General features: G+C 38.4%; 1 protein-coding gene across 1 annotated transcript; it reads left to right on the plus strand.

Moving 5' to 3' along the window:
• Positions 1 to 538: 538 nt before the first annotated feature.
• Positions 539 to 17,340, plus strand: LOC103511686 (heat shock 70 kDa protein 12A-like; the record flags this gene model as incomplete). The annotated part of the gene is made up of 12 exons (XM_026825379.1): positions 539 to 714; positions 2,089 to 2,146; positions 2,537 to 2,608; positions 3,737 to 4,008; positions 4,716 to 4,932; positions 5,032 to 5,094; positions 6,867 to 6,934; positions 8,064 to 8,285; positions 8,886 to 9,048; positions 11,033 to 11,184; positions 15,595 to 15,727; positions 16,918 to 17,340. Coding segments are annotated over 12 exons (1,871 nt in total), but the record flags the coding sequence as incomplete, so codon positions are not given.
• Positions 17,341 to 19,893: the final 2,553 nt, after the last annotated feature.

Here is a 19,893-nt window from a genome sequence, read left to right on the forward strand (position 1 = left end):
CCTATAAATTGATCGATATACGTACATTATACATAGATAGAAAAAATATTAGCTCATCCCTAATGAGAATTTAGCTAAAAACTTCAATTAATGAGAGGATAATACAGGTCGTTTGGTTAGCGTTGAGTTCTACAACATCTGCTCGTATATCTATCCGCTGAAGCTGAGGGTTTCTCCATTTATAAAGTTGCAAGTCCCTTGTGCCTGAAAATTCTGGAACAAAATAATCATATCCGGGTAGTACATATTACTAAAAATATTTTAAAAATATGCAGCGACCACTTACGGCATTACCAGAGTAAAAAGATTGAAAAAGTAAATGAATTACAAAGGAGGCACTTTGCACGACTGTGGTGATAACCTTCAATCTTTGAAGAAGCTGCTTGATCAAAAAATAAAAAAGTTTTAAATCCCAATCCTTCTAACAGCATGAGATAGGTGCCTTTTCTATCTCTCGGAAACGGAAGTAAGTGTCAGAAATAGTTCAAGATTTACATAATCAGGCCCTAAGTTGTGTGTTTTCTCGCATTTCCCACAGACAAGCTGATCATATCGGAGGGTAAGAAATGGTGTGCAGATGTCCTGGACGAGTTTATTCGAATAGACCAGTGTCTACAAATAGGAGAGTCCATTGTGAGGAGGTACACACCCACCTCTACAGATCAAGACACCATACTCATCAATATCTATTCCACTGAATCTGAACAAGCCAGGGTAAGAAATGTAGCAGCTTTGATAAAGTACCTAACTAAGAGAAAAAAAGTGCTTTTATCCGTAGCTATGAGACACAACTGTTATATTAGACTCGCGTAGTCTGTGTCGTAGTATGCTCCTATAATCTCTCATAAAATAGGCGAGGAGAGTGGGGCGTGCCCACTTAAATGCCAGGTCAACACGCGGACACCAGAGAGTAACCTGTTGCAATATTTGCAATCGAAACACGAGTGCAAATTTTTGTGTCCCCATATTTCATATACTTTTCTTAATTTATTTATTTATTGATTCTGTTCTATTCTGTTTTTCTAATCCCTTTTTCACCCTCCTTTGTTTTTATCTCTCTCCTTTTAATGTCAGCTTTTAAGATGAAAAAAACCGGTTGAGCGGAAGAGCTTATTAGGTGAGAATCCTGCCATTAAAGCCTTAAAAAATTGAATTTTGCTGTCTCTTAGTTCGCAATGATCAGACCCTACGGAACATTTAGCATGACAAACAATAAATTCGAGACTCGGGAGAAAAAAATATCTCGAACTTTTTTATAGTACGTGAGATGAACTAATTCTCAGCGTCTCAAGGGAAGAGTACGAGTATGTTTTCACTATTTTTTCGTGTGCTAAAAGGTGCCCTCAGGGGGGTTTTAAACTAGTTCACGGTTCTCGTAATAAATTGGAGCGTTGTGTACGTGTATTTTATTCTTCTTTATTTGAAACATGCGTATAACAGAAAGACTGCTAACGTACCTCACATATAACTGTTACATATCGACTTGGCAATTGTTGAATGGTTCCGTTTCTATTTCGTACCTTTTTTTCATCATATTATTAGGTCGTAGGTCCCTAGGCAAAATCAACTCGGAAAAAAATCGAGAAGAATAGTCAGTAAGAGTTCTGGCAAAGGTCCAATTTCCATGTAAAATAAGCAAACGTACATTTGTACAAAATAAATGCTTTATTGAATTGAATTGAAATTGAATTGAATTGAAAATTGAATTGAATTAACTGTTACATATCGACTTGTCAATTGTTGAATGGTTCCGTTTCTATTTCGTACCTTTTTTTTATCATATTATTAGGTCGTAGGTCCCTGGGCAAAATCAACTCGGAAAAAAATCGAGAAGAATAGTCAGTAAGAGTTCTGGCAAAGGTCCGCAGATTGTTCAGCACTTCAGCTTGCCTCGATAGTAAGGGAGTTAGGGCTCCCGTCTGGTAAGCAGAATAATATCAGTTCAATGCCTACCATATTTCTCTCGGAAAAACGAATTTACGTACAATATCATGGGAAAACTTTGACCTACATCTTTCTGACTCCCCATGAGGTGACGTGACGTGATAGTAGTGTGTTTCTAACGTAAGAATAAAAATCTTATTCCAGTGCAGGACATCACACCTCCAGGATTCAACAAGTTTTGATTTCATTGAAGAAGTTTCATGTGTACGTCTTCTTCACGCTTGACGGTTCCTACTACGCCAGTTACAGATCCGTTTCACCTACATTTCAAAACAAATGTCTACATGTTCGTCTTCTGTTGTGCACCCATCTACTGATCTCAATATTGTATTGCGCCAACCAAGACTTCAATCCTTGTAAATAACAGACCTAAAGAGTTGGTGTTTTTAGCGTAACAATAGCTTTTATTTTAAGTGTTGTTGTTTTATATCGTGATGTTACGTTGTTTTCAATCCTTGTAACTAACAGACCTAAAGAGTTGGTGTTTTTAGCGTAACAATAGCTTTTATTTTAAGTGTTGTTGTTTTATATCGTGTAACTAACAGACCTAAAGAGTTGGTGTTTTTAGCGTAACAATAGCTTTTATTTTAAGTGTTGTTGTTTTATATAAACGATAACCTAGTGGAGGAAGTGTACATAACTAAACATGACTGTGATAACAGAGGTATGGATCTTTATAATAAGTTCATATTTTCAAAACAAACGTATGGATCTTTCTTATAGCTCGGTAGGTACCTATTTAAGGTAAACCTAATCTTTGAATCTCAGTCAGGTATTTCATACCTCAGATGAGATTGTCTTACTGTAGATTTGTAGATTTTTGTACTGTTATACCACGATTTACCGATGAGCAATTTAACTTCTAGGATTTTTTATTTGTATTTTTTTAAAAGATAAGTGTTTCAATTTTTATTTGGTAGTAATGAAACAACTGCTACACCTATTTAAGGTAAACCTAATCTTTGAATCTCAGTCAGGTATTTCATACCTCAGATAAGATTGTCATACTGTAGATTTGTGGATTTTTGTACTGTTATACCACGGTTTACCGATGAGCAATTTAACTTCTAGGATTTTTTATTTGTATTTTTTAAAAGATAAGTGTTTCAATTTTTATTTGGTAGTAATGAAACAACTGCTACATTAGACGCATGTGGTCTGTGTCGTAGCATGCCGATCCCGTAGTATGTCCTCATCCTTTTGCCAGCCTAGTTCGTTTGGAGGGCAGCGCTCCTGCCTTGTAAACGCTGGGCCGCGGTTTGGATTCCCGCCCGGGGCAGAATTTATCCTTAACAGATGAGGTTCGTTCTTGGAACGGCTGGCTTTCTCCTATCCAATCCTATCCTCCACCTCTTCGATTTCAGGACGATAAGACCTCCGTTGCGTTGTTACAGTCGTATTTTGGCAATCTGGCAGTATGATCTAGTTCGTTTGGAGGGCAGCGCTCCTGCCTTGTAAACGCTGGGCCGCGGGTTAGATTCCCGCCCGGGGCAGAATTTATCCTTAACAGATGAGGTTCGTTCTTGGAACGGCTGGCTTTCCCCTACCCAATCCTATCCTCCACCTCTTCGATTTCAGGACGATAAGACCTCCGTTGCGTTGTTACAGTCGTATTTTGGCAATCTGGCAGTATGACATCCTTAACAGGTTCGTTCTCGGAACGGCTGGCTTTCTCCTATCCAATCCTATCCTCCACCTCTTCGATTTCGGTACGATAAGACCTCCATTGCGTTGTTACAGTCGTATTTTGGCAATCTGGCAGTATAAACAAAGTCCATTCTCCGTGTTTCAGGATATGAAAGCGACACATCTCTCAGTAATAGTATAAGTTCCTCAATCAGTTCGAACGAGATCGAGCGTACCCTGGCCAGTCTTGAATCCTGCCAGGTGGAGATCCACAGGTCTGAAAACAATGGACAGGTCTCCACCACTAGTACATACAGTAAAAACCAAATCAAATCTAGTACATCCAGCTTGGAAAGTGCTACGAATCAAATCAAAAACAGTCTCGATGCCATCAAGTTGAAAATCACTCAAGCTGAGTGCAACAATAATGACATTGAGGTAATTGGAAAACATTTTTCTCACGATTTTGTTGGCCTTTGGACCGGGAGTTATTAAGGTGGTTTTAACACAGGATTTATTTAAATCGATTCCAGTATGTACCTGTAAGGTCACGATTTTGTTGGCCTTTGGACCGGGAGTTATTAAGGTGGTTTTAACACAGGATTTATTTAAATCGATTCCAGTATGTACCTGTAATGAAAAATATTTAAATGAAAATGTCGTAAAACCATGAAAAAAAAAAAAAAAAAATGGATCTCACCAATTTCTAATATATATGTATAAAAAATTAAAAATCCATAATAATAAAACAACCTTTTCATCCCAAGGTTGATACCAAGGTTACCAGTGCCGAAGACAGTGGGCGATACAAACAACTAGACCCAGTCAGTGGCTATCAGAATATCTCACGATTTTGTTGGCCTTTACACCGGGGGTTATTAAGTTGGATTAACGCGGGATTTTATTAAATCGAGCTTCAGCCAAGAAAGAGCCTTGCTTATACCGTATAGGTACTGCAAATATTAACTTTTTTAACATGAAAATTTAGTGTAGCAATGTAAAATATTCCAGTATGTACCTGTAATGAAAAATATTTAAATGAAAATGTCGTAAAACCATGAAAAAAAAATGGATCTCACCAATTTCTAATATATATGAATAAAAATTAAAAATCCATAATAATAAAACAACCCTTTCATCCCAAGGTTGATACCAAGGTTACCAGTGCCGAAGACAGTGGGCGATACAAACAACTAGACCCAGTCAGTGGCTATCAGAATACAACCATTATCCCCATAGAAGATCTTGAAGATGCCCCGTACAAAGTGATTATTGCCATTGATTTTGGAACCACCTATACGGGTTATGCATTTTCATTTGTGAACAACGATTGTGATATTCACATTATGAGGAAGTGGGAAGGTAAGTGATTAAGTGGTTTGAGTGTTTTAGCTATGCATATTAGCCTAAATGTACTTTTTGTAATTAGACCTATTAATCCTATTATCTATGGACCATTAGATCGCTATGCATTTTCATTTGTGAACAACGATTGTGATATTCACATTATGAGGAAGTGGGAAGGTAAGTGATTAAGCAGTTTGAGTGTTTTAGCTATGCATATTAGCCTAAATGTACTTTTTGTAATTAGACCTATTAATCCTATTATCTATGGACCATTAGATCGCTTGAAGGCTTTATCTCCTTTTTTTATATGGTTTAATATCTAATTGCTATCTAAGTACATGGACAACGCTACAGTTCCTCTAGGTTTTTTTTTTTTTTTTACTCCCGAATTGTATAGGTGCAGGGTCAACACGAGAGTACCAGAAATTACACCTTAACCCTTTGAAATATTTGCAATAGAAATTCAAGGTAAAAAAAAAAAAAAAAAAAAAATTTCGTTGTTTTCGTTGTGGTTCTCTTCTCGTTGGCCGTTTGTTGTATGCGTTTTAGTTTATAACATCTATTATCCGTAATTAGGTAACAAGAACTTTTTCTTACGTTTATTTTTAATTAAAACACTTTTATTATTTTTTAAGTGTTACAGTTATTTTTTAGTACGTATGATCGTCTAACATTTTATTCTCTAATATGTCATACGTACCTTCTGAGGTACCTATAATATTTAGTTACTGATTTTTAAGTTTACCTATTTCTTTTCAACTGTCATTAACCGTTCGAGTTTTTGTGCTCAACCTTAAAGTGCGGTTTTACCTTTTTGTAATTACTTGGATACCTATAATATTTAGTTACTGATTTTTAGGTTTACCTATTTCTTTTCAACTGTCACTAACCGTTCGAGTTTTTGTGCTCAACCTTAAAGTGCGGTTTTACCTTTTTGTAATTACTTGCCCACAAACAATTATACCTAATTTAAAACGGCTAATTATTTCCTAGATACTGCTAGCTCCTAGAAACCTACTTCACATTTTTCCCTTGAAGATTTTTTTATAGCAACCTATGCTGATTAATCTAATCAGTTGATACTCGTACCTACAACTACCTACCTACTGACATTAACTTTTTCTGAACTAATTTAAAACGGCTAATTATTTCCTAGATACTGCTAGCTCCTAGAAACCTACTTCACATTTTTCCCTTGAAGATTTTTTTTATAGCAACCTATGCTGATTAATCTAATCAGTTGATACTCGTACCTACAACTACCTACCTACTGACATTAACTTTTTCTGAAAAATAGGTAGTAATAGTAATAGCACATTGGTGATTCTAAAAATTTAAACTGTGTAAAAATAATCAAATACTACAGTGTTTTTTTTTTTAAATTTCAAATAGTTTTAAAGTTGTGACTTGTGTTGTGTAAACTTATTTTAATATTGAAATTTCGTATTTCTTGATTCAACTCTTATTTGCGTGTCGTCAACTAAACTAGATTTTTCTGTAAACAACCTTCTTTTTTTTTCTTCGTCGTCTGTTTAATTTGAATAAAATACATTCATTACCTTCTTCTCCTCGAGGGAAAATTTTCAACTCGTTTAAATTTCCCTCTTCTTAGAACGCTGAAACGCGAAACGTCATCTTATAATAAGAAAAATTGATTTAAACTTTTTTAATTTGCTTCATATTGATAAATCACATTACGGAGTGACCTTGCCTTCTCAGTGTTATCAATTCACGTTCGTTTTGGGATAGTTATGGCCGTTTGGTGGACCATTGGCCGATACTTGGCTCTGACTGTGAAGACATCTGCAGATACCCTAAAGCGGCAGATTTAAAATGAAATTTTCGTCAATGGAGTACAGCTTATAGGCTCCATAATCCGGGTAGAAGAATCTCACTGGAACTTTGCCTGGCGCTCTGCCGCGCTCTCAGATTCTGTGCTTTCCATTCAGGCTCCATAATCCGGGTAGAAGAATCTCACTGGAACTTTGCCTGGCGCTCTGCCGCGCTCTCAGATTCTGTGCTTTCCATTCTCAACTCGACGTATCTTTTGGGACAGAGTTTTGGTTGGAATAAATTGATGAGATTGCCATGGTACCTACATCAATGACATTTGGAATTCATGTTCGCCAGTACCTATATCAATGGCATTTATGTTCAAAAAGCTAGAGAAAAATTGATGAAATTTCTGCCCGTATTACTCGTACGAGTACATGTTTACTGACGAACCTATTCTTAAAGTTTTCATATACTTACCTAAGGAACTTTCAACTGGAAGAGTTCTTATCAACCTCTATACCCTCCGCTCTAATTTTAATCAGCTTCTCAATAATTGTCTTCACGAGGCCGTGATATCCCCTACGCGTAGTGCCCAAATGGTTACCCGTTTCAATACCACCCGACGCGACCCGACATTGCTTAACTTCAAGGATCCATTAGGAACTCTGATCTCCATAAAGTTGAATTTTGCTGTCTCTTAGTTCGCAATGATCAGACCCTACGGAACATTTAGCATGACAAACAATAAATTCGAGACTCGGGAGAAAAAAAATATCTCGAACTTTTTTATAGTACGTGAGACGTGAGATGAACTAATTCTCTGCGTCTCAAGGGAAGAGTATGTTTCCACTATTTTCTCGTGTGCTAAAAGGTGCCCTCAGGGGGGTTTTAAACTAGTTCACGGTTTTCGTAATAAATTGGAGCGTTGTGAAAGTGTATTTTATTCTTCTTTATTTGAAACATGCGTATAACAGAAAGACTGCTAACGTACCTCACATAACTGTTACATATCGACTTGGCAATTGTTGAATGGTTCCGTTTCTATTTCGTACCTTTTTTTATCATATTATTAGGTCGTAGGTCCCTAGGCAAAATCAACTCGGAAAATCCGAGCGTCCTCAAAGGTTAACATACAGTTTTGCACGATCCTGTATGTAGACCCGGGTCTTGTAAACTAGAACATCATCCGCAGCGAATGATCCACTAATTTGAGACCAAGTCAAAACCTTTTGGAAAACTCGATTCTGCGCATGTCCAGAATTCAAATAACTTTAATTAAAAAGTTCAATTAACGAGACGCTAATGTCGGTTGCAAAAACTCTCTAAATATATTTTTGAAATATCTATTTACGTATTTTTTTCCCTCCCAGGATGTGAACCGAGACCTGAAGCTAAGCGCAGCCAACGGGGAGTCTATCCTCGCCCTGACTGTGTTCAAGCACTCCCTAGTGTACCTCAAGTATCAAGCGTTGAGAGAATTGAATGACCAGGCTGAAGAGCCCGTATCTCGAGATGAAATACGATGGGTCATTACTGTGCCTGCCATATGGTCACAGCAAGCCAAGCAGTTCATAAGAGAAGCCGCTTACTCGGTGAGTGATGAACTAGATATGAGTGAGTGAATGTTTTTTAAGAAAGTGAGTTATAAGAACTACTCTTTTTAGTTTTCGGTGAACTACAGTCAATGAGCCAGGTGAACTTATCTTCCCCTTGCTAAAGAAATAGCGAAGGTTTAGTGCGAAGGGCATCCACTCGTAAAATTTGTAGCCAAAACCAAATTTCAGTCCAAAGCAATCACCCTAGTTAGGGCTGATTGAGAGGTTGACAAAAAAAACGCCGACCCGTCTTTACACGGCAAAAGGCGAAGAAGAAGAGGAAGAAGAAGAAGAAGAAGACGACGACTCACTCTACTCAGTCTGTGAGTAGAATCCTCATTTAATTCCCTACAGGTACGAGTATCTTTAGATTAAAGCATGAGTTACATGTTTTAGGATCTGACTCATGGACTGAGTAGTCCACTGAAAAGAGTAGTTCTCTTTCATAACCCTATCCTGTCATCCTTCTCTCTTCGATTTCGAGACGATAAGCATAAGACCTTAGCCGTTACAGCTCCCTCTGTCAAACCTCTTTTTAAAAAATAGCTAAATACCACAAATGAATTAAAATTAACCCTATATCTCCCCTTGTTCCAGGCGGACCTGTGCAATATTCACGCCTATGATCAGTTACTCATTGCGTTGGAACCAGAAGCAGCAGCTATCTTCTGTCGAAGTCTACGCCTGAGTCAGATGTTCACCAGGGCTAATGAATCCTCCATACTTGTCGATGAACCTATCTTCAAAGATAGGGACGAAGGTACCTACCGCTTTTCTTTTTTTCTATAAGGCTCCCGTGACATGAAAAACTTGGTGGAAGAAGGATACCCACTCTATGCTAAAGGATAATTTTATTGGGGTTGCTTGCTTTCCGTATCCGTGAGATAGACATGACACTTATCTCACGGTGATGGAAGGATTGGGGTTTTAAAACCCCTTTGGACGCCCAGAAACATAAATTTGGTTAAACCCACCTTAATCAGTCTAGTTAGCTTGAAAAATAACGCGTCTGCCTTGTATCGCCGGTTCGATTCTCGGCCGGGGTTAAGTTTTTCCTAAACAGAAAAGATTCGTTCGCGGAACGTCCAGCGTTCTCCTATCCTGTCTTTCTTCTCTCTCTCCGGACGATAAGACCTTCGTTGCTATAGTTTCCTCTATCAAACTTTTTTTTAACCAGGAGGACGTGGGTTTGAATCTCAACCAAGCATGGAATTTTATCGCGTTAATTTTATAGTTTAACCACCTTAAGAATAGTAGAGCTTACTGCTCGGGTAAAGGGCCTTGTTAGTCTCATTCGAGCTGTAGGTATAACTAAACTCCATTTTATCACCGTGGTACGTACTTGGAATGTGATCAACAGGTCATGGGTTCAGTTCCCGTCCTTGACGTTATTCTCAAGGTCAGGACAGGTTTTTTAGTTCTTCCAGTTCTGAGCTCTGCTTGTTATCCTGTATCTTTGTGGGTTCGTACTCCAGGGATGACTCTGTAAATCATAAGGAGATGTTTTAACATCCTTTGGTTAGGTGGTAGCGCTCACAGTGTGAGAATCCTGCCATTAAAGCCCTAATCATTCTCGAAAACGGCAAGGTTTCTCTTATCCTATCCTTCTATTTGGGGACGGTAAGACTTCCTTTGTACAGTTCCCTGTATCAAACCTATTTTAAAAAAAAAATCCAAGGTCTGAAGAGCCCACCTCTGTAGCCAGATAAGGTTCGTTCTCGGAACGGTAGGATTTCTTCTATCCTGTCCTTCTCCTCTATTCCATGACGGTCCTTCTCCTCCCTTTGATTTCGGGACGCTAAGACTTCCGTTGTAACAATTCCCCCTATTAAACCTCTTGAAAAAATAACTTTGATTGACGCAGCTTAACTTACGTAGTTTCTCCACGGTGTAATGGTATACAATAGCGTGTGCAATAGCACAGATCAGAGCTATCAATGAGAACGTAATGAACGTATAACTTCCTCCTATGTCAGTATAGAGGATTCCACCTATGAAACTTGCCAGCGCGAAGCCTGTAACAGAGAACAAATTTGATGGAAAGAGCCAGAAATAAAATGGTCCTGTAATAGGACCAAACAGTCCCTTTTACCCAGCAGTAGGCTATTGCTACTATCGCGGTCAAGTTCCCAAACAATGTCGATTCCCGCCTGGGGCGACATTGTCCTAAAGTTTAGGACCTAAATACGCACGTGGATAAGGTTTTCGGAACGGCTAGTTTTTTCCTATCCTATCTTTTTCTCTTCATTTCGATTCCCCGTTGTTACAGTCAGTGTCCTCTTTCTTTTTCTTTTTTTTTTCTCCTGGAGGAGCTCTTTCACCCAACCTCTTATCCTATCCTTCTATTTGGGGACGGTAAGACTTCCTTTGTACAGTTCCCTGTATCAAACCTATTTTAAAAAAAAAATCCAAGGTCTGAAGAGCCCACCTCTGTAGCCAGATAAGGTTCGTTCTCGGAACGGTAGGATTTCTTCTATCCTGTCCTTCTCCTCTATTCCATGACGGTCCTTCTCCTCCCTTTGATTTCGGGACGCTAAGACTTCCGTTGTAACAATTCCCCCTATTAAACCTCTTGAAAAAATAACTTTGATTGACGCAGCTTAACTTACGTAGTTTCTCCACGGTTGTAGGACTTTTTTTTCCGAGATTTGAACTTTTCAAACACGGAATGGCAATCTGATTGCCATCCCGTAATTTTTTGGCAGATTTTTTCTGGAAACAGGAAGCCTAAATCCACTCCTTTTTGTTCCAGCATATCAAAGAAGTTCTCAATAAGCCACGGCTAAGCAGTAGTATCACTCACCTGTTCCTAGTGGGAGGATTTGCAGAATCACAACTCCTGCAGGATGAAGTCAAAAGACATTTTTCTAAAACCTTGAAAGTCATCATACCCCAAGTAAGTCGTTGTATTTCCATCATTTTATTAGGTGTTTTAATAACATAGTTTTACTTTTACGCTCGTGTCCTTCAGCTAGAAGTGTTACACTTTCGGTGGACGTCAGTTGTTTTTAACTGGCCTAATGCTCAAAATTCCAGACATTTGTAAACAACAAATTAAATTGATCCCAAGGGCAAGATGAACTTGAACCATTGACAAATGAAGTGTGCCTAAAGTCATGTGATGGGTTCTAATACCTATTCCCTTAATATCCTAGATCTAATGGAACAACGTAACTTCTCCTATTCAAAAATAATATAATAATTGAAGAAGTTACATTATTTCATTAGATCTGCTTTTTTTTTCATTTGGCCACTCAGTGCAGCATCTTCAAAAATTCGAAATAAAACTTCGAACCTTCGTTCGGTCACTGTTTTTACCTTTTTTTTTTCCAGGATGTTAGCCTGAGTGTACTCAAGGGCGCAGTTATGTTTGGCTTAGATCCCCACATTGTAAGTCTAAGGAAAGCGACGAATGCCCCTAGACTTCGTGAGTCCCTTATATCTCTACCAAACCTTTTAAAAAAGAAGGGGGAAAAAACTAACAAACAACCACTCACCAAATCCATCATAAGCCCCAGCCATGACCCCCTGCATAGTGGCAGAAGTACCTGGAGGTGATATAGCCGAAGCATACGCTACCACTGTAGTATACGTTAGAGCATAGGTAGGACCTTGACCTAGCAGTTCTATAGGCAGAATCCACCAGGGAGATGGTATCAAGCCTATGGCACCCAGACGGAGGAAGTAGCAGACGAAACAGAAACTCAGACAGTGGCCGTAACCGAGCTTGTTCAGGATCTTATCTGGAAGGAGGACAAAAAAGGGTTTTTAGTTGGACAAAAAAGGGTTTTAAGAGTAATACCTAATAATAATTGTGCTTTATTTAATTTTCAAATGATTAACATAAGATTATGAACATAACAGTAAAAATTAAATGCCGAAGACGTTCTCTACCACCTAACCCTCAGAGCTCAATTGATCAGGTATACACGCGAACGTCAAGAGTTAGAAGCGGCGCCCGACCTATATCAACGCGAAATAAAGTTTCAAGGTTTTTGGATTGTAGCGGTATGGTCAAAAAATGCGGGATTAACTTTAAAATAATAATATTGATTATGGTAATACAGGGTGTCTACCAAAATGGAAAAATAAAATTCCCTGACTTTTCTCGGTTTTCCAGTCCATTTTTTTTTCCAAATTTCCAGTCTACTTTTTCAAGATTTTCCACTCTATTCTCACTGCGTCACAACAGATTTTTTTTCCCCCCCAAGTAATGTTCCCAAGCCTGTTCAACATTAATTCTCCAATCTTTTTTCATCCCACTAGGGTAAGGGCTTAAGTCCTCCATTTGCACATGGAATTATGATTATGGTAAGATAGTAAAATATGGAATAATAATAAAAACAGGATTATTCTTACCAGAGAAAGAAAAGAAGACAACCTCTCCGAACAAGCACTGGGCTGCTACCGTTAGACCCTGTAGGAGCTTGATGTTTTCATAGGTGTTGGTGGATTTCGCCAAGTCTTCTAGATACCTGCCAGAACCAGTCAAACAGAATTAAACAACATACAAAGTTATCGAAATTAAAATAGCTAGAAAATGCCATATCTCGACTGGGATTGAACCTGATTACTACACTACACATGGCGAAAAAGAATATATACTTTTTCGCCCCCTAATAGGATAAGTAGGTACCTATATAGGTATAGGATAGGATAGGATAAGTAGGTACATATCTGTAGGATTAGGAGGTACCTATAGGATAACACTCACCAGAATAAATTGTAAATGGCAAATCAAATAGCTAGAAAATGCCATATCTCGACTGGGATTGAACCTGATTACTACACTACACATGGCGAAAAAGAATATATACTTTTTCGCCTAGCTAGAAAATGCCATATCTCGACTGGGATTGAACCTGATTACTACACTACACATGGCGAAAAAGAATATATACTTTTTCGCCCCCTAATAGGATAAGTACCTATATAGGTATAGGATAGGATAAGTAGGTACATATCTGTAGGATTAGGAGGTACCTATAGGATAACACTCACCAGAATAAATTGTAAATGGCAAATCCTTCACAGAATCCTGCAAGGATGGCGAAGACAAGGAAGGATTTCACATACGGTTTCTTCATAACTTTCGACACATCCTGGAAAATATTCTTGGACTGTTTTATCCGAGGTACCTGAAATATTGGGAGAAATATGAGAGATTAATGTTCTGCACAGCCAGCCTAGTCAGCTTGGTTGGTAGCGCGTCTGCCTTGTAAGCGCTAGGCCGCGGGTTCGATTCCCGCCCGGGGTGGATTTTATCCTGAACGGATAATGCCTTTTAATGTCAGCTTTTAAGCTGACAAAAACCGGCTGGGTGGAAGAGCTCACTAGGTGAGAATCCTGCCATTAAAGCCTTAAAAAAATATTTTTTTCGCAGTGGTCATAAGACTACGGAAGTAAAGGGACTTCTAGGTCTTATTTCGGCAGCATAAACAGGGTATACTCTATTCTATTCTATCCTGAACAGGATCACTGAATTGTCTCTATAAACAGGGTATATTATATTTTATTCTATCCTATTTATACCACTGAATCGACTCCTATTTGTTTTATTTCCAGTACATCACCGATAGCGGGGTTCAACAGTGCGGGATTCTCAAGCTCAAACTGTCGAGAAAAGAAAATCGGAACTACAGACCGAGAGAAATTCTGACCCGATTTGTGTTCGGGGGCACCGAGATCAGTGCGTCCGCTATAGACATGGAGTCTGGAACCCAAGTAGATACCAACCTGGACTTTCTCTGTGACCAATCCTCGAGTGCTTGAAAACTAGCGACTCGGATACGGAACCGATTCTGATGGCTTATTGGGTTACTTTAAGCCGCCCTGAAAAGTTCACTGAACGTGTGTGGCGAAAAATTAGGATAAATGTGGCCGAAATTTAGGATAAATGTGGCGGAAAATTAGGATAACTGTGGCGGAAAATTAGGATAAATGTGGCCGAAAATTAGGATAGTTTTACCTTAAAAGTGGCCGGTCTTATGTTTGTGGAACAGAATACAAATTGTATAATAACTCTTTTCTTTTAATATAGTTCCAACTGTAAGGTAATTCTTGATACGATATTTTGTTACCTATGGTAAACTATGAAATTTTCACTTATTACTTTACATTTTGAAATTTTCTGTACATTTTTTTTTTCGCTACATTTTGGATGCATTTTCCCTGTCTTTTCTCTCTTCGACGGTAGTCTTTCAAACGTTTATTTTAAGAAGTTTTCATTTATTAGTTATTCGGTACAAATCTAAGTATCAATTAAATAAATATTCATCAAATGGTATACCCATCTGTAAAAGCCGGAGCTTGAATTACGACATTATTTTTACTGCGTCAGGAGTGCAAATGCAAAGTCCTTCGCAGAATCAATTTATGTCTCTGAACTCACCTTACCCTCATATAATAGCAACAGACAAGATCCAGAGCGCCGAACACATCAATTAAATAAATATTAATCAAATGGTATACCCATCTGTAAAAGTAAAAGCCGGAGCTTGAATTACGACATTATTTTTACTGCGTCAGGAGTGCAAATACAAAGTCCTTCGCAGAATCAATTTATGTCTCTGAACTCACCTTACCCTCATATAATAGCAACAGACAAGATCCAGAGCGCCGAACACAAGCAATATGATGAACGCAGGAGAGTAATCCTTGATGTCACAATCTGCAGACATGATGTCGATAGCCCATCCTCCACACAACGCTGTAAAACCGTAGCCCAGGGTACCGAAAACACGCTGGGCCCCATATTGCACCTCGTTCCCCTCACCTGAAGAAAGAGCAGAGAAATATGTAGGTAACCAACTATTATAAATAGGAAAATATAGGTACAGACGTACCCATTTTTTTTCTTCTTCTTTTCTCTCTCTCTCTCTCTTTCTAGAAATCTATAGATGGTGGATGGAATTCTATACGTACCTATATTAAGGAACAACGATGGTCTTATAGTTCCGAAATCGAAGAGGGAAGCCTTTAAGAAAGCCAGTCGTTCCGAGAATAAACCTTAACTGTTTACGATAAAGTTCGCCCCGGGCGGGAATCGAACCCACTACCTAGCGCTTACAAGACAGGGGCGCGACCTTCCTAAATATTTTTTTGTATTGTAACTGTTTTCCTTAAAAAAAAAAAAAAAAAAAAAAAAAAAAAAAAAAAAAGGGTTTTTTTTTTAATTAAAGAAGTTACATTATTTCATTAGATCTGCTTTTTTTTTCATTTGGCCACTCAGTGCAGCATCTTCACAAATTCGAAATAAAACTTCAAACCTACTTCCTTCGGTCACTGTTTTTACCTTTTTTTCCAGGATGTTAGCCTGAGTGTACTCAAGGGCGCAGTTATGTTTGGCTTAGATCCCCACATTGTAAGTCTAAGGAAAGCGACGCATACTTACGGCATTGGGGTATTCCAGCCTTTTCAACCGGGACTACATTCTGAAGGTAAGTTCGGTTACTGACTTATGGCCGGAGTCATAAAATGAGTTTGAACTTGGTTGTTTAACTCTTGGATCGGATTGGTTGATTTTAAATTTTTAAGCCAATCAGATTGTTTATTCCAAGAAACCAAGTTTAAATCCAGATTGTAACTCTTGGATCGGATTGGTTGATTTTAAATTTTTAAGCCAATCAGATTGTTTATTCCAAGAAACCAAGTTTAAATCCAGATTGTAGTTCCGGCCATTAATGTGTAAATATTCCTTCATGGGACTTAGTTTTAGTGAACAACATGAAAATAAAGCTTTTAAAAGAAATAGATAAAAAATATAATTTATTTTATTTCACTATAATAACAAAGTTTAAATTAAGGTTTGAAAAGTCGTGCACACAAGTTAAATTTGTGTCAAATTTGTTTTACGTATACAAATTCAGTCGGACTTTATTTACAAAGTAAACAATGCAAAATAAGTTTGATGGGTTTAATGTCTATAAATTGATCGATATACATTATACATAGATAGAAAAAATATTAGCTCATCCCTAATGGGATTTTAGCTAAAAACTTCAACTAATGAGAGGATAATACAGGTAGTTTGGTTAGCGTTGAGTTCTACAACACCTGCTCGTATATCTATCCGCTGAAGCTGAGGGTTTCTCCATTTATAAAGTTGCAAGTCTCTTGGGCCTGAAAATTCTGGAACAAAATAATCATATCCGGGTAGTAAATATTACTAAAAATATTTTAAAAATATGCAGCGACCACTTGCGGCATTACCAGAGTAAAAAGATTGAAAAAGTAAATGAATTACAAAGGAGGCACTTTGCACGACTGTGGTGATAACCTCCAATCTTTGAAGAAGCTCTCTGCTTGATCAAAAAATAAAAAAGTTTTAAATCCCAATCCTTCTAAAAGCATGAGATAGGTGCCTTTTCTATCTCTCGGAAACGGAAGTAAGTATCAGAAATAGTTCAAGATTTACATAATCAGGCCCTAAGTTGTGTGTTTTCTCGCATTTCCCACAGACAAGCTGATCATATCGGAGGGTGAAAAAAGTTTTAAATCCCAATCCTTCTAACACCATGAGATAGGTGGGTGCCTTTTCTATCTCTCGGAAACGGAAGTAAATATCAGAAATAGTTCAAGTTTTACATAATCAGGCCCTAAGTTGTGTGTTTTCTCGCATTTCCCACAGACAAGCTGATCATATCGGAGGGTAAGAAATGGTGTGCAGATGTCCTGGACGAGTTTATTCGAATAGACCAGTGTCTACAAATAGGAGAGTCCATTGTGAGGAGGTACACACCCACCTCTACAGATCAAGACACCATACTCATCAATATCTATTCCACTGAATCTGAACAAGCTAGGGTAAGAAATGTAGCAGCTTTGATAAAGTACCTAACTAAGAGAAAAAAAGTGCTTTTATCCGTAGCTATGAGATACAACTGTTATATTAGACTCGCGTAGTCTGTGTCGTAGTATGCTCCTATATCTCTCATAAAATAGGCGAGGAGAGTGGGGCGTACCCACTTAAATGCCAGGTCAACACGCGGACACTAGAGAGTAACCTGTTGCAATATTTGCAATCGAAATACGAGTGCAAATTTTTGTGTCCCCATATATTTCATATACTTTTCTTTATTTATTGATTCTGTTTTCCTAATCCCTTTTTCTCCCTCCTTTTTTACTTTCTATTACTACAGTATAGCGGAGCTATACTAGTAATGAAAGTATTGCAATCGGTCCAAATTTTCAAAATCGGGAAATGGTTGGAAATATCCGTTTTGGGATCCCCTGATGTCAAAAAAGTGATTTTTAGCCCATGGTCTGTACGTAACGTACGTACGTACGTAACGTACGTACGTACGTAACGTACGTACGTACGTAACGTACGTACGTACGTAACGTACGTACGTACGTAACGTACGTACGTACGTAACGTACGTACGTACGTAACGTACGTACGTACGAAAACGGCAAGGTTTCTCTTATCCTATCCTTCTATTTGGGGACGGTAAGACTTCCCTTGTACAGTTCCCTGTATCAAACCTCTTTTTAAAAAAATCCAAGGTCTGAAGAGCCCACCTCTGTAGCCAGCTAAGGTTCGTTCTCGGAACGGTAGGATTTCTTCTATCCTGTCCTTCTCCTCTTTTCCATGACAGTCCTTCTCCTCTCTTTGATTTCGGGACGCTAAGACTTCCTTTGTTACAGTTCCCCCTATTAAACCTCTTGAAAAAATAACTTTGATTGACGCAGCTTAACTTACGTAGTTTCTCCACTGCGTAATGGTATACAATAGCGTGTGCAATAGCACAGATCAGAGCTATCAATGAGAACGTAATGAACGTATAACTTCCTCCTATGTCAGTATAGAGGATTCCACCTATGAAACTTGCCAGCGCGAAGCCTGTAACAGAGAACAAAGTTGATGCGAAGAGCCAAAAATAAAATGGTCCTGTAATAGGACCAAACAGTCCCTTTTACCCAGCAGTAGGCTATTGCTACTATTGCGGTCAAGTGCCCTGAAAAGTTCACTGAACGTGTGTGGCGGAAAATTAGGATAAATGTGGCGGAAAATTAGGATAAATGTGCCCGAAAATTAGGATAAATATGGCGGAAAATTAGGATAAATGTGGCCGAAAATTAGGATAGTTTTACCTTAAAAGTGGACGGTCTTATGTTTGTGGAACAGAATACAAATTGTATAATAACTCTTTTCTTTTAATGTAGTTCCAACTGTAAGGTAATTCTTGATACGATATTTTGTTACCTATGGTAAACTATTAAATTTTCACTTATTACTTTACATTTTGAAATTTTCTGTACATTTTTTTTTTCCGCTACATTTTGGATGCATTTTGCACTGATTTTCAATAGCCTACTCGTATTGAAAAAGTTCGTCTGGTAACCAGGAGGACGTGGGTTTGAATCTCAACCAAGCATGGAATTTTATCGCGTTAATTTTATAGTTTAACCACCTTAAGAATAGTAGAGCTTACTGCTCGGGTAAAGGGCCTTGTTAGTCTCATTCGAGCTGTAGGTATAACTAAACTCCATTTTATCACCGTGGTACGTACTTGGAATGTGATCAACAGGTCATGGGTTCAGTTCCCGTCCTTGACGTTATTCTCAAGGTCAGGACAGGTTTTTTAGTTCTTCCAGTTCTGAGCTCTGCTTGTTATCCTGTATCTTTGTGGGTTCGTACTCCAGGGATGACTCTGTAAATCATAAGGAGATGTTTTAACATCCTTTGGTTAGGTGGTAGCGCTCACAGTGTGAGAATCCTGCCATTAAAGCCCTAATCATTCTCGAAAACGGCAAGGTTTCTCTTATCCTATCCTTCTATTTGGGGACGGTAAGACTTCCTTTGTACAGTTCCCTGTATCAAACCTATTTTAAAAAAAAAATCCAAGGTCTGAAGAGCCCACCTCTGTAGCCAGATAAGGTTCGTTCTCGGAACGGTAGGATTTCTTCTATCCTGTCTTTCTCCTCTTTTCCATGACAGTCCTTCTCCTCCCTTTGATTTCGGGACGCTAGGACTTCCGTTGTAACAATTCCCCCTATTAAACCTCTTGAAAAAATAACTTTGATTGACGCAGCTTAACTTACGTAGTTTCTCCACGGTGTAATGGTATACAATAGCGTGTGCAATAGCACAGATCAGAGCTATCAATGAGAACGTAATGAACGTATAACTTCCTCCTATGTCAGTATAGAGGATTCCACCTATGAAACTTGCCAGCGCGAAGCCTGTAACAGAGAACAAATTTGATGGAAAGAGCCAGAAATAAAATGGTCCTGTAATAGGACCAAACAGTCCCTTTTACCCAGCAGTAGGCTATTGCTACTATTGCGGTCAAGTTCCCAAACAATGTCGATTCCCGGCTGGGGCGAACTTTATCCTAAAGGTTAGGACCTAAATACGCACGTGGATAAGGTTTTCGGAACGGCTAGTTTTTTCCTATCCTATCTTTTTCTCTTCATTTCGATTCCCCGTTGTTACAGTCAGTGTCCTCTTTCTTTTTCTTTTTTTTTTCTCCTGGAGGAGCTCTTTCACCCAACCACTAAATTTTTCTTTCACTGTGAGCCCTTAAAATATTTCACCAGGGAGGTCTTAAATGCCCGTAGACTTTGTGAGTCTCTTATATCTCTATCAAACCTCTTAAAG

Source organism: Diaphorina citri, unplaced genomic scaffold (assembly GCF_000475195.1).
Source record: "Diaphorina citri unplaced genomic scaffold, Diaci psyllid genome assembly version 1.1 scaffold740, whole genome shotgun sequence".
NCBI classification, from domain to species: domain Eukaryota; kingdom Metazoa; phylum Arthropoda; class Insecta; order Hemiptera; family Psyllidae; genus Diaphorina; species Diaphorina citri.